At 47.6% G+C, this 16041-nt stretch overlaps 1 protein-coding gene across 1 annotated transcript in view; it reads right to left on the reverse strand.

Moving 5' to 3' along the window:
- Positions 1-330: 330 nt before the first annotated feature.
- Positions 331-16041, reverse strand: part of LOC134984639 (uncharacterized) — a 452661-nt gene continuing 436950 nt past the window's right edge. The window contains exon 13 of the mRNA XM_063950183.1: positions 331-2359. Coding sequence (XP_063806253.1) covers positions 1327-2359 — 1033 coding nt within the window. The 3' untranslated portion in view covers positions 331-1326. The remainder of the gene's footprint in view (positions 2360-16041) is intronic.

Raw genomic sequence — 16041 nt, forward strand, 5'->3', positions numbered from 1 at the left:
CTCCCACTACTGCCAGTCCCGTCTCCCCTCACTACTGCCACCGACCTAGTCTCCCACCACTACTGCAACCCACCCTGTCTCCCCCCACTACTGTCACCCCCCCACTACTGCCACCCGCCCCACCTCCCTGACACCTTAGCTCTGCTTGGGGACAAGATTCTCAGAGTCACTGCCTACTGCAGTCCCTACTACTACTAACCATCCTGTCTCCCTCCTCTATTGCCATCGGCCCTGTCTCCCCCTAGTACTGCCACCCACCCTGTCTCCCCCCACTATTGCCACCCACCTTGTCTCCCCGCGGCTACTGTCACCCGCACTGTCTCCCCCCACTACTGCCAGCCACTGTGTCTCCCCCCGACACCTCAGCACTGCTTGAGGACAATATTACCCACTGACAGTGCCTTCGGCAGGCCCCACTACAGCACTAGTGCCACAACTCTGTCTCCCCCTCTGACATCTCAGCACTGCTTGGAGATTCTTGGTACTGCTGGTAAGAGTCCTTCATCTGCAGATGGAAGTAAGAAAGCAGGGCAGTAATGAGGCAGAAGCTGCTTCTGTTACCATGGATCCTGATCATGTAGGATTGGGAGTCAGTAAGATTATGTAATAGAGTCACCATCTTACAGGCAGCCGGTGAAGGGAGTAGAGAATGGGTGTTATGTGGCAGGAACGGGCTGGTTAGGTAACAGACTGGCTGCTGCAATCTGTACAAGCTACAAGCGGTGCAATTCTATTGCTAGGAGATCCAGGTAGAGGACATTGCAGTAGTCTATTTGTGATGATACAAGTGTATGTATGACTGTAGGTAGATCTTCTGAGGGAAATAAGTGCTGGAGTCTGGCTCTGTTCCTCAGATGAGGATCTGATTGTGGCTGATACGTGATGTCTAAGTTTCACTCCACAATCCAGGACACCAAGATTCCACACATGATCCGCATTTTGTAACTCTGAACCTCCAAGCGTAAGTCTGGTTGGTTTGCAAAGCTGAACTGTAGCCCTGCCCTTTGTTGGTGAGCTTCTATCTTATGATAGACCTGTTTCACCAGGACTGAGTCACAGCCAACTGGCATCACCCACACCTGGAGCTCAACTAGACAACCATTTAGGATTGGTACTGGGTTCTCAGTACCCTGAGCAAAAGACAGATCATCTTCATAGCAGTGGTAGATGAGTACATGACGTCTGATTATTTCACCATGCGGTAGCATGTATATTGCAAAAAGCATAGGAGATAGGATAAGAATCTTGAAGAACATCATATGGCAATAAGTATACCCCAGAAGATTAAAATGGTTTCTCACCTGACTGATGTCTACAAGAGCTGATTTACTTCTCAGAGTATGGAAATGGCTTCTCACCTGTGTGACTTCGAAGATGTGTATAAAGTTGTGATTTCCAGGTAAAACATTTCCCACACTCAGAGCAAGAAAATGGCTTCTCACCTGTGTGACTTCTCTGATGTTTAACAAGATCTGATTTGTATGCAAAACATTTTCCACACTCAGAACATGGAAATGGATTCTCACCTGTGTGACTTCGCTGATGTTTAACAAGATTTGATTTCTGTGTAAAACATTTCCCGCATTTAGAGCAAGAAAATGGCTTCTCACCTGTGTGAGTTCTCTGATGTTTAACAAGATCTGCTTTGCGTGCAAAACATTTCCCACACTCAGAACATGGAAATGGCTTCTCACCTGTGTGAGTTTTCTGATGTTTAATAAGATCTGATTTCTGTGTAAAACATTTCCCACACTCAGAACATGGAAATGTATTCTCACCTGTGTGACTTCGCTGATGATTAACAAGATGTGATTTCTGTGTAAAACATTTCCCGCACTCGGAGCAAGAAAACGGTTTCTCACCTGTGTGACTTCTCTGATGTGTAACAAGATGTGATTTATGTGTAAAACATTTCCCACACTCAGAACATGGAAATGTATTCTCACCTGTGTGACTTCGCTGATGCTTAACAAGATGTGATTTCTGTGTAAAACATTTCCCGCACTCGGAGCAAGAAAATGGTTTCTCACCTGTGTGACTTCTCTGATGTGTAACAAGATGTGATATCCGTGTAAAACATTTCCCACACTCAGAACATGGAAATGGCTTCTCATCTTTGTGACTTTGCTGACGTGCAACAAGATGTGATTTCCGTGCAAAACATTTCCCACACTCAGAACATGGAAATGGCCTCTCACCTGTGTGACTTCTCTGATGTATAACAAGATGTGATTTCTGGATAAAACACTTCGCACACTCAGAGCAAGAAAATGGCTTCTCACCTGTGTGACTTCTGTTATGTATAACAAGATGTGATTTCTGGATAAAACATTTCCCACACTCAGAGCAAGAAAATGGCCTCTCACCGGTGTGACTTCTCTGATGTTTAACAAGATCTGATTTCTGTGTAAAACATTTCTCACACTCAGAACATGGAAAGGGCCTCTTACCTGCCTTAGCTGGCTGATGGATAATAAGCTTTGTGTTCTGTATAAAACATTTGGCATCTATAGAACAGGGAAACTCCATATCTACTGTCAGAGCTGTAACAGATGCACCAATATCAGAGTGATCAGGAGAACATTTCCCAGGATCAGAGGGATCAGCTGATAGAGCTGGATGTATAATTGGGGTAATGGGGTTATCTCCTGGAGAATCCTGTCTACTGTCATTATCATTTATGTCACAATCCGGGGATAACATTAGATGTCCTTCTGTGATATTCCTGCTTGTGTGTCCATCTGCTGGAAATAAAATACATTAAGGAAATGTGACATTTTCTGTAACAATATTAATCTTGTAAACAATAGGAGAAGACGACTCTCTGGGACACTTAATTGTAAATGTGTGTATATAATAAAACATAACTTTTAATGAAGCTTTATAATATTGTGTCAGACTATCATTGTGTCCACCCTCCTGAGAACACTCACAATAACAAATGTAATATTATAACAAGACTTAGATATATCTCTCTCTTGTACTGGTAACTAACCATGAAGAATAAATGGAGATGTAGTCACTCGGCAAGTCCTATGTCAGCACCAATGTAAAACAATGGATGGGGAACATATCGTATGAACTGGAGATTCTAGCTGAACAATAACATCAGTCGTATAAGCTAATGGGTCAGAGAAATGTCTCCTAACGTTACTCCTGGAAGCATTGGTAAGGAAGCATTCCTTTATGTGTGTGCTCATACGCTGGTAAGCCTGTACAAGTGTTACTAACCCTTATATAAAGTATATTGCTACAGCAGAGTAGGTGTGGAACAAGGTACTTTACATGCAATACGCCATATGATACCCTGTAATCATCATCATCTGCTAGGTTATAATCCACTCTTACACCCCCATCATCAGTGTTTTACCTCTATTCTCTCAATAGTAATAAGGATGATGTGTGTACGATAAGTATGATATAGAGAATGACATATCAGAATCTATACAGCTGCCGCCATACTTCTGCTTCTCATACGTGTGCTACTGGCAACAGTAAACATCTGAGTGAGAGTGCAGGGAAGACAGCAGAGTCTGATGAGAAAGAGATTGGATCTGCCTTTGCAGGGATGTACCACACTTGTTAGTATATAAAATAATAAATAAGAGGTCCGTGGCCTGAGTCCATCTAGATGTGTTTTCTGGATCTCTCCTCACTAAGGGGTTTCTTATCTACCTTACCTGATAGCTTACCATGCCTTCAAAAAAGGTTAAGAAGGTACCAAATCGGCCCCACCTGTGCATCTGTTTGGTACCTCAAATTCAGTTGGTCCTTCTGAGACTGATACAACATCATCTGCTTCTTCTTGTCAGACGCACAGCCCAGCTGTAATGGCTGAAGACATCTTAAGACACTCTAGATGGTCCTGTTACTCTACGCTCTATACATTCTATGTTATCTAGATTTAAGGACTGAAATAACCTCAGAACTTAACTCTAATATTCAAGCTTTGAGGTCCAGTATCAGTGAGATTGGCACTCATACAGACTAAGATGAAAGAGATTGTTGCGTCTCACAAAGATCTGATTTCAGCACATGACACCCTTCAGGAAGACCTGGTCTCTATTCGTGATAAAGTCATTGATTTAGAAGACTGGTCTCGGAGAAATAATATCAGAATAATGGGCGTTCCGGATTCTGTTACAAATGCAGAGCTTTATGATTATGCCACGGTCCTCTTTTCAGAAACTTCCACCAAAGGCTTCTGCTGCTGACCATCTTATTGATAGGATCCATAGACTCCCAAAGTCCAAACAGGCCTCTATCCAAGCACACTCTGCTCGGGGTCCACTTTTTCACATTAAAGAACGCATTCTACAAGCCGCTTTGTCTTCCTCATCCACAGCTTAGTGCCTGGATAATCTGCGCTATTTCCGTATATTTCTCCTGCGTCACTGGCCAAAAGGCGTCTATTCCACCCAAGGAAATGTGCAATACAAATGGGGCTTTCCTACTAAGCTTATTGTAATGCGATACAGCGCCTTCACAGTGATACCTTCACCCGAGGATGGTCCTGCTATTCTGAAAAAGTGGGACATTCCTGTTGACAGTCCTTCATGACACTTTACCTAAACCAATCCCGGAGGAGTTGTCTTCCGTCTCCAAGTAATATGATAAAGGAGTAAGAATGTTACAGACACTCAGAGTCTGTTTCCAACTGTAACATGTGCCAACTGGGACTAAGTTACTGGGCATGGATCTATTTTTTTTGCTCTTGTTATGGGTATAAAACGTATATTTTTATCTTTATTTCCTATGCTATATAATTGGTATATGATCTGATATTCTTTCCACTGTTACGTTTCATAATACCTTTCTAGAATGTTTGGGTGTTCAGGTAAAGCATGACTGATTCATGTAACATCCTGTTGCCCTTATACCTGTGTTGGTAGAACATACATTGGATATCAGGCCAGGATACATTGGTTACATTGAGATTTGAGATTTCTTTCTACAATTGTTACTATGCTGATTAGATTTTGCACTCTCGCATGGCTACTTGGGGTAGTCGGTGGGTTTCCCTTTTAGGCCCGACCACCACCTTTTTCTACCTTTCTGGCATGGTACCCTAGTGACGGAATCTATAGCTCCTTTATGGACGCTATTTCTGTTTGTCTCCCATATTTGTTCCCTATTTTATTTCTTATGTTGATAGTTTGAAGTATGCACACGCCCTACAGACTCTATTGGACTTTGCACAGATGATCTTAGATGTTTCATACAATGATCTGATCTCTCTCTATCACGGCGACGTTTTTAAGTCTTAATGTAAAAGGTCCTCATTCTCCCAGTAAGAGACGTCTTGCAATAAAATATTTCGCTGACCAGAAGGCGGCGGTGGTAGCCATTCAGGAAACACATGTTCCATTGCACTCTCCCCCTCAGTTTACCAATAACTACCCAGCATGCTATATCTCCTATGGTGCAGCCATCTTTTCTAATAGATCCTGCCCCTTTCACCTGGACAGCAAGTGGGTGGATTGCAATGGTAGATATTGGATTCTAGTTGGGAAAATTCTTTATAAATACGTCCCCCTCACTTCTCTCTATGCTCCCAATGCCAGACAGCCCCGATTACTTAGAGAAAGAAGGCCATCAATCAAGTGCGAGAAGACAGGTAATAAACACGGAATGTGCAGGATTCTGAATGTGAGGGAAGAGCAGGAGTATAATAGGGACTGATGGCTCCTGATGTATGAGATACACCAGAGAGTGTGGGGAGGAGACTGGTCAGAACTATGGGCTGGTAATAATAAGATTTTACTTACCGATAAATCTATTTCTCGTAGTCCGTAGTGGATGCTGGGACTCCGTAAGGACCATGGGGAATAGCGGCTCCGCAGGAGACAGGGCACAATAATAAAAGCTTAAGGATCAGGTGGTGTGCACTGGCTCCTCCCCCTATGACCCTCCTCCAAGCCTCAGTTAGGATACTGTGCCCGGACGAGCGTACATAATAAGGAAGGATATTGAATCCCGGGTAAGACTCATACCAGCCACACCAATCACACCGTACAACTTGTGATCTGAACCCAGTTAACAGTATGATAAATACAAAGGAACCTCTGAAAAGATGGCTCACAACAATAATAACCCAAATTTTTGTAACAATAACTATATACAAGTATTGCAGACAATCCGCACTAGGGATGGGCGCCCAGCATCCACTACGGACTACGAGAAATAGATTTATCGGTAAGTAAAATCTTATTTTCTCTGACGTCCTAGTGGATGCTGGGACTCCGTAAGGACCATGGGGATTATACCAAAGCTCCCAAACGGGCGGGAGAGTGCGGATGACTCTGCAGCACCGAATGAGAGAACTCCAGGTCCTCCTCAGCCAGGGTATCAAATTTGTAGAATTTAGCAAACGTGTTTGCCCCTGACCAAGTAGCTGCTCGGCAAAGTTGTAAAGCCGAGACCCCTCGGGCAGCCGCCCAAAATGAGCCCACTTTCCTTGTGGAATGGGCTTTTACTGATTTTGGCTGTGGCAAGCCTGCCACAGAATGTGCAAGCTGAATTGTACTACAAATCCAACGAGCAATCGTCTGCTTTGAAGCAGGAGCACCCAGTTTGTTGGGTGCATACAGGATAAACAGCGAGTCAGATTTTCTGACTCCAGCCGTCCTGGAAACATATATTTTCAAGGCCCTGACAACGTCAAGCAACTTAGAGTCCTCTAAGTCCCTAGTAGCCGCAGGTACCACAATAGGTTGGTTCATGTGAAATGCAGAAACCACCTTAGGTAGAAATTGAGGACGAGTTCTCAATTCTGCCCTGTCAGAATGAAAAATTAAGTAAGGGCTTTTATATGATAAAGCCGCCAATTCTGACACACGCCTGGCTGAAGCCAAGGCTAACAGCATCGTCACCTTCCATGTGAGATATTTTAAGTCCACAGTGGTAAGTGGTTCAAACCAATGTGACTTTAGAAAACTCAACACAACATTGAGATCCCAAGGTGCCACTGGAGGCACAAAAGGAGGCTGTATATGCAGCACCCCTTTTACAAATGTCTGAACTTCAGGTACTGAAGCCAGTTCTTTCTGGAAGAAAATCGACAGGGCTGAAATTTGAACCTTAATGGACCCTAATTTTAGGCCCATAGACAGTCCTGTTTGCAGGAAATGAAGGAAACGACCCAGTTGAAATTCCTCTGTAGGGGCCTTCTTGGCCTCACACCACGCAACATATTTACGCCAAATGCGGTGATAATGTTTTGCGGTTACGTCCTTCCTGGCTTTGACCAGGGTAGGGATGACTTCTTCTGGAATGCCTTTTTCCTTCAGGATCCGGCGTTCAACCGCCATGCCGTCAAACGCAGCCGCGGTAAGTCTTGGAACAGACAAGGCCCCTGCTTTAGCAGGTCCTTTCTTAGAGGTAGAGGCCACGGTTCGTCCGTGAGCATCTCTTGAAGTTCCGGGTACCAAGTCCTTCTTGGCCAATCCGGAACCACGAGTATAGTTCTTACTCCTCTCCTTCTTATGATTCTCAGTACTTTTGGTATGAGAGGCAGAGGAGGGAACACATACACTGACTGGTACACCCACGGCGTTACCAGAGCGTCCACCGCTATTGCCTGAGGGTCCCTTGACCTGGCGCAATATCTGTCCAGTTTTTTGTTTAGACGGGACGCCATCATGTCCACCTTTGGTTTTTCCCAACGGTTTACAATCAGGTGGAAGACTTCTGGGTAAAGTGCCCACTCTCCCGGGTGAAGGTCGTGTCTGCTGAGGAAGTCTGCTTCCCAGTTGTCCACTCCCGGAATGAACACTGCTGACAGTGCTATCACATGATTTTCCGCCCAGCGAAGAATCCTTGCAGCTTCTGCCATTGCCCTCCTGCTTCTCGTGCCGCCCTGTCTGTTTACGTGGGCGACTGACGTGATGTTGTCCGATTGGATCAACACCGCCTGACCCTGAAGCAGAGGTTTTGCTTGACTTAGGGCATTGTAAATGGCCCTTAGTTCCAGAATGTTTATATGAAGAGATGTTTCCATGCTTGATCACAAGCCCTGGAAATTCCTTCCCTGTGTGACTGCTCCCCAGCCTCTCAGGCTGGCATCCGTGGTTACCAGGATCCAATCCTGAATGCCAAATCTGCGGCCCTCTAGTAGATGAGCACTCTGCAGCCACCACAGGAGAGACACCCTTGTCCTTGGCGACAGGGTTATCCTCTGATGCATCTGAAGATGCGAACCGGACCATTTGTCCAGTAGATCCCACTGAAATGTTTTTGCATGGAATCTTCCGAATGGAATCGCTTCGTAAGAAGCCACCATTTTTCCCAGGACCCTCGTGCACTGATGCACTGAGACCTGGCCTGGTTTTAGGAGGTTCCTGACTAGCTCGGATAACTCCCTGGCCTTCTCCTCTGGGAGAAACACCTTCTTCTGGACTGGGTCCAGAATCATTCCTAGGAACAGTAGACGTGTCGTTGGAATCAGCTGCGATTTTGGAATATTTAGAATCCACCCGTGCTGACGTAAAACTACCTGAGATAGTGCCACTCCGACTTTTAACTGTTCCCTGGTCCTTGCCCTTATCAGGAGATCGTCCAAGTAAGGGATAATTAAGATGCCTTTTCTTCGTAGAAGAATCATCATTTCGGCCATTACCTTGGTAAAGACCCGAGGTGCCGTGGACAATCCAAACGGCAGCGTCTGAAACGGATAATGACAGTTTTGTACTACAAACCTGAGGTACCCTTGGTGAGAAGGGTATATTGGGACGTGGAGATAAGCATCTTTGATGTCCAGAGACACCATATAGTCCCCTTCTTCCAGGTTCGCTATCACTGCTCTGAGTGACTCCATCTTGAATTTGAACCTTTTTATGTAAGTGTTCAAGGATTTCAGATTTAAAATTGGTCTCACCGAGCCGTCCGGCTTCGGTACCACGAACAGCGTGGAATAATACCCCTTTCCCTGTTGTAAGAGGGGTACCTTGATTATCACCTGCTGGGAATACAGCTTGTGAATGGCTTCCAAAACTGCCTCCCTGTCGGAGGGAGACTTTGGTAAAGCAGACTTCAGGAACCGATGAGTGGGAAACGCCTCAAATTCCAGTTTGTACCCCTGCGATACTACCTGTAGAATCCAGGGATCCACTTGCGAGTGAGCCCACTGCGCGTTGAAATTCTTGAGACGGGCCCCCACCATGTCTGAGTCTGCTTGTAAAGCCCCAGCGTCATGCTGAAGACTTGGCAGAAGCAGGGGAGGGCTTCTGCTCCTGGGAAGCGGCTGCATGGTGCAGTCTTTTTCCTTTTCCTCTGCCCCGGGGCAGAAAGGAGTGGCCTTTTGCTCGCTTGTACTTATGGGAACGAAAGGACTGAGTTTGAAAAGACGGTGTCTTTTTCTGCTGATGTGAAGTGACCTGGGGTAAAAAGGTGGATTTCCCAACCGTTGCCGTGGCCACCAGGTCCGATAGACCAGCCCCAAATAACTCCTCCCCTTTATACGGCAATACTTCCATGTGCCGTTTGGAATCCGCATCCCCTGACCACTGTCGCGTCCATAACGCTCTTCTGGCAGAGATGGACATAGCACTTACTCTTGATGCCAGGGTGCAAATATCCCTCTGTGCATCACGCATATATAGCAATGCATCCTTTAAATGTTCTATAGTTAACAAAATATTGTCCCTATCCAGGGTATCAATATTCTCAGTCAGGGAATCCGACCATGCGACTCCAGCACTGCACATCCAGGCTGAGGCGATTGCTGGTCGCAGTATAACACCAGTATGTGTGTATATACTTTTTAGGATATTTTCCAGCTTCCTATCAGCTGGTTCCTTAAGGGCGGCCGTGTCAGGAGACGGTAACGCTACTTGTTTAGATAAACGTGTGAGCGCCTTATCTACCCTAGGGGGTGTTTCCCAACGCACCCTAACCTCTGGCGGGAAAGGGTATAGTGCTAATAATTTATTAGAAATTAGCTGTTTTTTATCGGGGGAAACCCACGCTTTATCACACACCTCATTTATTTCATCTGACTCAGGAAAAACTATTCGTAGTTTTTTCACACCCCACATAATACCCTTCTTTGTGGTACTTGTAGTGTCAGAAAAGTTCAATGCTTCTTTCATTGCCGTGATCATGTAACGTGTGGCCCTACTGGACATTACGTTTGTCTCGTCACCGTCGACACTAGACTCAGTATCTGTGTCTGGGTCTGTGTCGACCCACTGAGGTAACGGGCGTTTTAGGGCCCCTGACGGTGTCTGAGACGCCTGGACAGGCACTAATTGATTTGCCGGCTGTCTCATGTCGTCAACAGTTTTTTGCAAAGTGCTGACATTATCACTTAATTGTTTAAATACAATCATCCAGTCAGGTGTCGACTCCCTAGGGGGTGACATCACTAACACAGGCAACTGCTCCGCCTCCACATCATTTTCCTCCTCATACATGTCGACACACGCGTACCGACACACAGCACACACACCGGGAATGCTCTGATAGAGGACAGGACCCCACTTAGCCCTTTGGAGAGACAGAGGGAGAGTCTGCCAGCACACACCCAGCGCTATATATATATACAGGGATAACCTTATATAAGTGTTATTCCCTTATAGCTGCTGTTTTATCGTTATTTGCTGCCAAAAGTGCCCCCCCTTCTCTTTTTTACCCTGATTCTGAAGCAGGACTGCAGGGGAGAGTCAGGGAGCCGTCCTTCCAGCGGAGCTGTGAGGGAAAATGGCGCTTGTGTGCTGAGGAGATAGGCTCCGCCCCTTCACGACGTCCTTATCTCCCGCTTTTTTGTGTAAAAATGGCAGGGATTAAAATACATCCATATAGCCCAGGAGCTATATGTGATGTATTCTTTTTGCCACCTAAGGTATATACTGTTATATTGCGTCTCAGGGCGCTCCCCCCCCAGCGCCCTGCACCCTCAGTGACCGGAGTGTGAAGTGTGCTGAGAGCAATGGCGCACAGCTGCGGTGCTGTGCGCTACCTTAGTCTGAAGACAGGATGTCTTCTGCCGCCGATTTCACCGGACCTCTTCGTCTCTTCTGGCTCTGTAAGGGGGACGGCGGCGCGGCTCCGGTGACCCATCCAGGCTGTACCTGTGATCGTCCCTCTGGAGCTAATGTCCAGTAGCCTAAGAAGCCCAATCCACTCTGCACGCAGGTGAGTTCGCTTCTTCTCCCCTTAGTCCCACGATGCAGTGAGCCTGTTGCCAGCAGGACTCAATGAAAATAAAAAAACCTAAACTAAACTTTTATTCTAAGCAGCTCAGGAGAGCCACCTAGATTGCACTCTTCTCGGCCGGGCACAAAAATCTAACTGAGGCTTGGAGGAGGGTCATAGGGGGAGGAGCCAGTGCACACCACCTGATCCTTAAGCTTTTATTATTGTGCCCTGTCTCCTGCGGAGCCGCTATTCCCCATGGTCCTTACGGAGTCCCAGCATCCACTAGGACGTCAGAGAAACACAGTTACATGATGTGAGGGGGAGAGCAGGAGTATAATAGGGGCTGATGGCTCCTGATGTATGAGATACACTAGAGAGTGTGGGGAGGAGACTGGTCAGATCTCTGGGCTGGTGACACAGTGACATGATGTGAGGGGGGAGAGCAGGAGCGTAATAGGGGCTGATGGTTCCTGATGTATGAGATACACCAGAGAGTGTGGGGAGGAGACTGGTCAGATATCTGGGCTGGTAACACACAGTGACATGATGTGAAGGGGGGAGCAGGAGTATAATAGGGGCTGGTGTCTCCTGATGTATGAGATACACCAGAGAGTGTGGGGAGGAGACTGGTCAGATCTCTGGGCTGGTAACACACAGTGACATGATGTGAGGGGGAGAGCAGGAGTATAATAGGGGCTGGTGTCTCCTGATGTATGAGATACACCAGAGAGTGTGGGGAGGAGACTGGTCAGATCTCTGGGCTGGTAACACACAGTGACATGATGTGAGGGGGAGAGCAGGAGTATAATAGGGGCTGGTGTCTCCTGATGTATGAGATACACCAGAGAGTGTGGGGAGGAGACTGGTCAGATATCTGGGCTGGTAACACACAGTGACATGATGCGAGGGGGAGAGCAGGAGTATAATAGGGGCTGGTGTCTCCTGATGTATGAGATACACCAGAGAGTGTGGGGAGGAGACTGGTCAGATCTCTGGGCTGGTAACACACAGTGACATGATGTGAGGTGGAGAGCAGGAGTATAATAGAGGCCGATGTCTCCTGATGTATGAGATACACCAGAGAGTGTGGGGAGGAGACTGGTCAGATCTCTGGGCTGGTAACACACAGTGACATGATGTGAGGGGGAGAGCAGGAGTATAATAGGGGCTGGTGGGTCCTGATGTATGAGATACACCAGAGAGTGTGGGGAGGAGACTGGTCAGATCTCTGGGCTGGTAACACACAGTGACATGATGTGAGGTGGAGAGCAGGAGTATAATAGAGGCCGATGTCTCCTGATGTATGAGATACACCAGAGAGTGTGGGGAGGAGACTGGTCAGATCTCTGGGCTGGTAACACACAGTGACATGATGTGAGGGGGAGAGCAGGAGTATAATAGGGGCTGGTGTCTCCTGATGTATGAGATACACCAGAGAGTGTGGGGAGGAGACTGGTCAGATATCTGGGCTGGTAACACACAGTGACATGATGCGAGGGGGAGAGCAGGAGTATAATAGGGGCTGATGGCTCCTGATGTATGAGATACACCAGAGAGTGTGGGGAGGAGACTGGTCAGATCTCTGGGCTGGTAACACACAGTGACATGATGTGAGGTGGAGAGCAGGAGTATAATAGAGGCCAATGTCTCCTGATGTATGAGATACACCGGAGAGTGTGGGGAGGAGACTGGTCAGATATCTGGGCTGGTAACACACAGTGACATGATGCGAGGGGGAGAGCAGGAGTATAATAGGGGCTGGTGTCTCCTGATGTATGAGATACACCAGAGAGTGTGGGGAGGAGACTGGTCAGATCTCTGGGCTGGTAACACACAGTGACATGATGTGAGGTGGAGAGCAGGAGTATAATAGAGGCCAATGTCTCCTGATGTATGAGATACACCAGAGAGTGTGGGGAGGAGACTGGTCAGATCTCTGGGCTGGTAACACAGTGACATGATGTGAGGGGGAGAGCAGGAGTATAATAGGGGCTGATGGCTCCTGATGTATGAGATACACCAGAGAGTGTGGGGAGGAGACTGGTCAGATATCTGGGCTGGTAACACACAGTGACATGATGTGAGGGGGAGAGCAGGAGTATAATAGTGGCTGATGGCTCCTGATGTATGAGATACACCTGAGAGTGTGGGGAGGAGACTGGTCAGATCTCTGGGCTGGTAACACAGTGACATGATGTGAGGGGGAGAGCAGGAGTATAATAGGGGCTGATGGCTCCTGATGTATGAGATACACCAGAGAGTGTGGGGAGGAGACTGGTCAGATATCTGGGCTGGTAACACACAGTGACATGATGTGAGGGGGAGAGCAGGAGTATAATAGGGGCTGATGGCTCCTGATGTATGAGATACACCAGAGAGTGTGGGGAGGAGACTGGTCAGATCTCTGGGCTGGTAATACACAGTGACATGATGTGATGGGGAGAGCAGGAGTATAATAGGGGATGATGGCTCCTGATGTATGAGATACACCAGAGAGTGTGGGGAGGAGAATGGTCAGATCTCTGGGCTGGTAACACAGTGACATGATGTGAGGGGAGAGCAGGAGTATAATAGGGGATGATGGCTCCTGATGTATGAGATACACCAGAGAGTGTGGGGAGGAGACTGGTCAGATCTCTGGGCTGGTAAAACACAGTGACATGATGTGAGGGGGAGAGCAGGAGAATAATAGGGGCTGATGGCTCCTGATGTATGAGATACACCAGAGAGTGTGGGGAGGAGACTGGTCAGATCTCTGGGCTGGTAACACACAGTGACATGATGTGAGGGGGAGAGCAGGAGTATAATAGGGGATGATGGCTCCTGATGTATGAGATACACCAGAGAGTGTGGGGAGGAGAATGGTCAGATCTCTGGGCTGGTAACACAGTGACATGATGTGAGGGGAGAGCAGGAGTATAATAGGGGCTGGTGTCTCCTGATGTATGAGATACACCAGAGAGTGTGGGGAGGAGACTGGTCAGATCTCAGGGCTGGTAACACACAGTGACATGATGTGAGGGGGAGAGCAGGAGTATAATAGGGGCTGATGTCTCCTGATGTATGAGATACACCAGAGAGTGTGGGGAGGAGACTGGTCAGACCTCTGGGCTGGTAACACAGTGACATGATGTGAGGAGGAGAGCAGGAGTATAATAGGGGATGATGGCTCCTGATGTATGAGATACACCAGAGAGTGTGGGGAGGAGACTGGTCAGATCTCTGGGCTGGTAACACACAGTGACATGATGTAAGGGGGAGAGCAGGAGTATAATAGGGGCTGATGTCTCCTGATGTATGAGATACACCAGAGAGTGTGGGGAGGAGACTGGTCAGAACGCTGGGCTGGTAACACATAGTGACGTGATGTGAGGGGGGGAGCAGGAATATAATAGGGGCTGATGGCTCCTGATGTATGAGATACACCAGAGAGTGTGGGGAAGAGACTGGTCAGATATCTGGGCTGGTAACACACAGTGACATGATGTAAGGGGGAGAGCAGGAGTATAATAGGGACTGATGGCTCCTGATGTATGAGATACACCAGAGAGTGTGGGGAGGAGACTGGTCAGATCTCTGGGCTGGTAACACACAGTGACATGATGTGAGGAGGAGAGCAGGAGTATAATAGGGGCTGATGGCTCCTGATGTATGAGATACACCAGAGAGTTGGGGAGGAGACTGGTCAGATCTCTGGGCTGGTAACACACAGTGACATGATGTGAGGGGGAGAGCAGGAGTATAATAGGGACTGATGGCTCCTGATGTATGAGATACACCGGAGAGTTTGGGGAGGAGACTGGTCAGATCTCTGGGCTGGTAATACACAGTGACATGATGTGAGGGGAGAGCAGGAGTATAATAGGGGCTGATGGCTCCTGATGTATGAGATACACCAGAGAGTGTGGGGAGGAGACTGGTCAGATCTCTGGGCTGGTAACACAGTGACATGATGTGAGGGGGAGAGCAGGAGTATAATAGGGGCTGATGTCTCCTGATGTATGAGATACACCAGAGAGTGTGGGGAGGAGACTGGTCAGATCTCAGGGCTGGTAACACACAGTGACATGATGTGAGGGGGAGAGCAGGAGTATAATAGGGGATGATGGCTCCTGATGTATGAGATACACCAGAGAGTGTGGGGAAGAGACTGGTCAGATATCTGGGCTGGTAACACAGTGACATGATGTGAGGGGAGAGCAGGAGTATAATAGGGGCTGATGGCTCCTGATGTATGAGATACACCAGAGAGTGTGGGGAGGAGACTGGTCAGATCTCTGGGCTGGTAACACACAGCGACATGATGTGAGGAGGAGAGCTGGAGTATAATAGGGGCTGATGGCTCCTGAAGTATGAGATACACCAGACAGTGTGGGAAGGAGACTGGTCAGATATCTGGGCTGGTAACACACACTGACATGATGTGAGGGGGGAGCAGGAGTATAATAGGGGCTGATGCCTCCTGAAGTATGAGATACACCAGAGAGTGTGGGGAGGAGACTGGTCAGATCTATGAACTGGTAACACACAGTGACATGATGTGAGGGGGAGAGCAGGAGTATAATAGGGGCTGATAGCTCATCATGTATGAGATACACCAGAGAGTCTAGGGAGGAGACTGGTCAGATCTCTGGGCTAGTAACACACAGTGACATGATGTAAGGGGGAGAGCAGGAGTATAATAGGGACTGATGGCTCCTGACTTCCTCACTGGGAAAAATAAGAATTTACTTACCGATAATTCTATTTCTCATAGTCCGTAGTGGATGCTGGGGACTCCGTCAGGACCATGGGGAATAGCGGGCTCCGCAGGAGACAGGGCACATCTAAAAAAAGCTTTTAGGTCACATGGTGCGTACTGGCTCCTCCCCCTATGACCCTCCTCCAAGCCTCAGTTAGGTACTG

This window comes from Pseudophryne corroboree (genome assembly GCF_028390025.1).
Source record: "Pseudophryne corroboree isolate aPseCor3 chromosome 3 unlocalized genomic scaffold, aPseCor3.hap2 SUPER_3_unloc_7, whole genome shotgun sequence".
In the NCBI taxonomy this organism is placed as follows: domain Eukaryota; kingdom Metazoa; phylum Chordata; class Amphibia; order Anura; family Myobatrachidae; genus Pseudophryne; species Pseudophryne corroboree.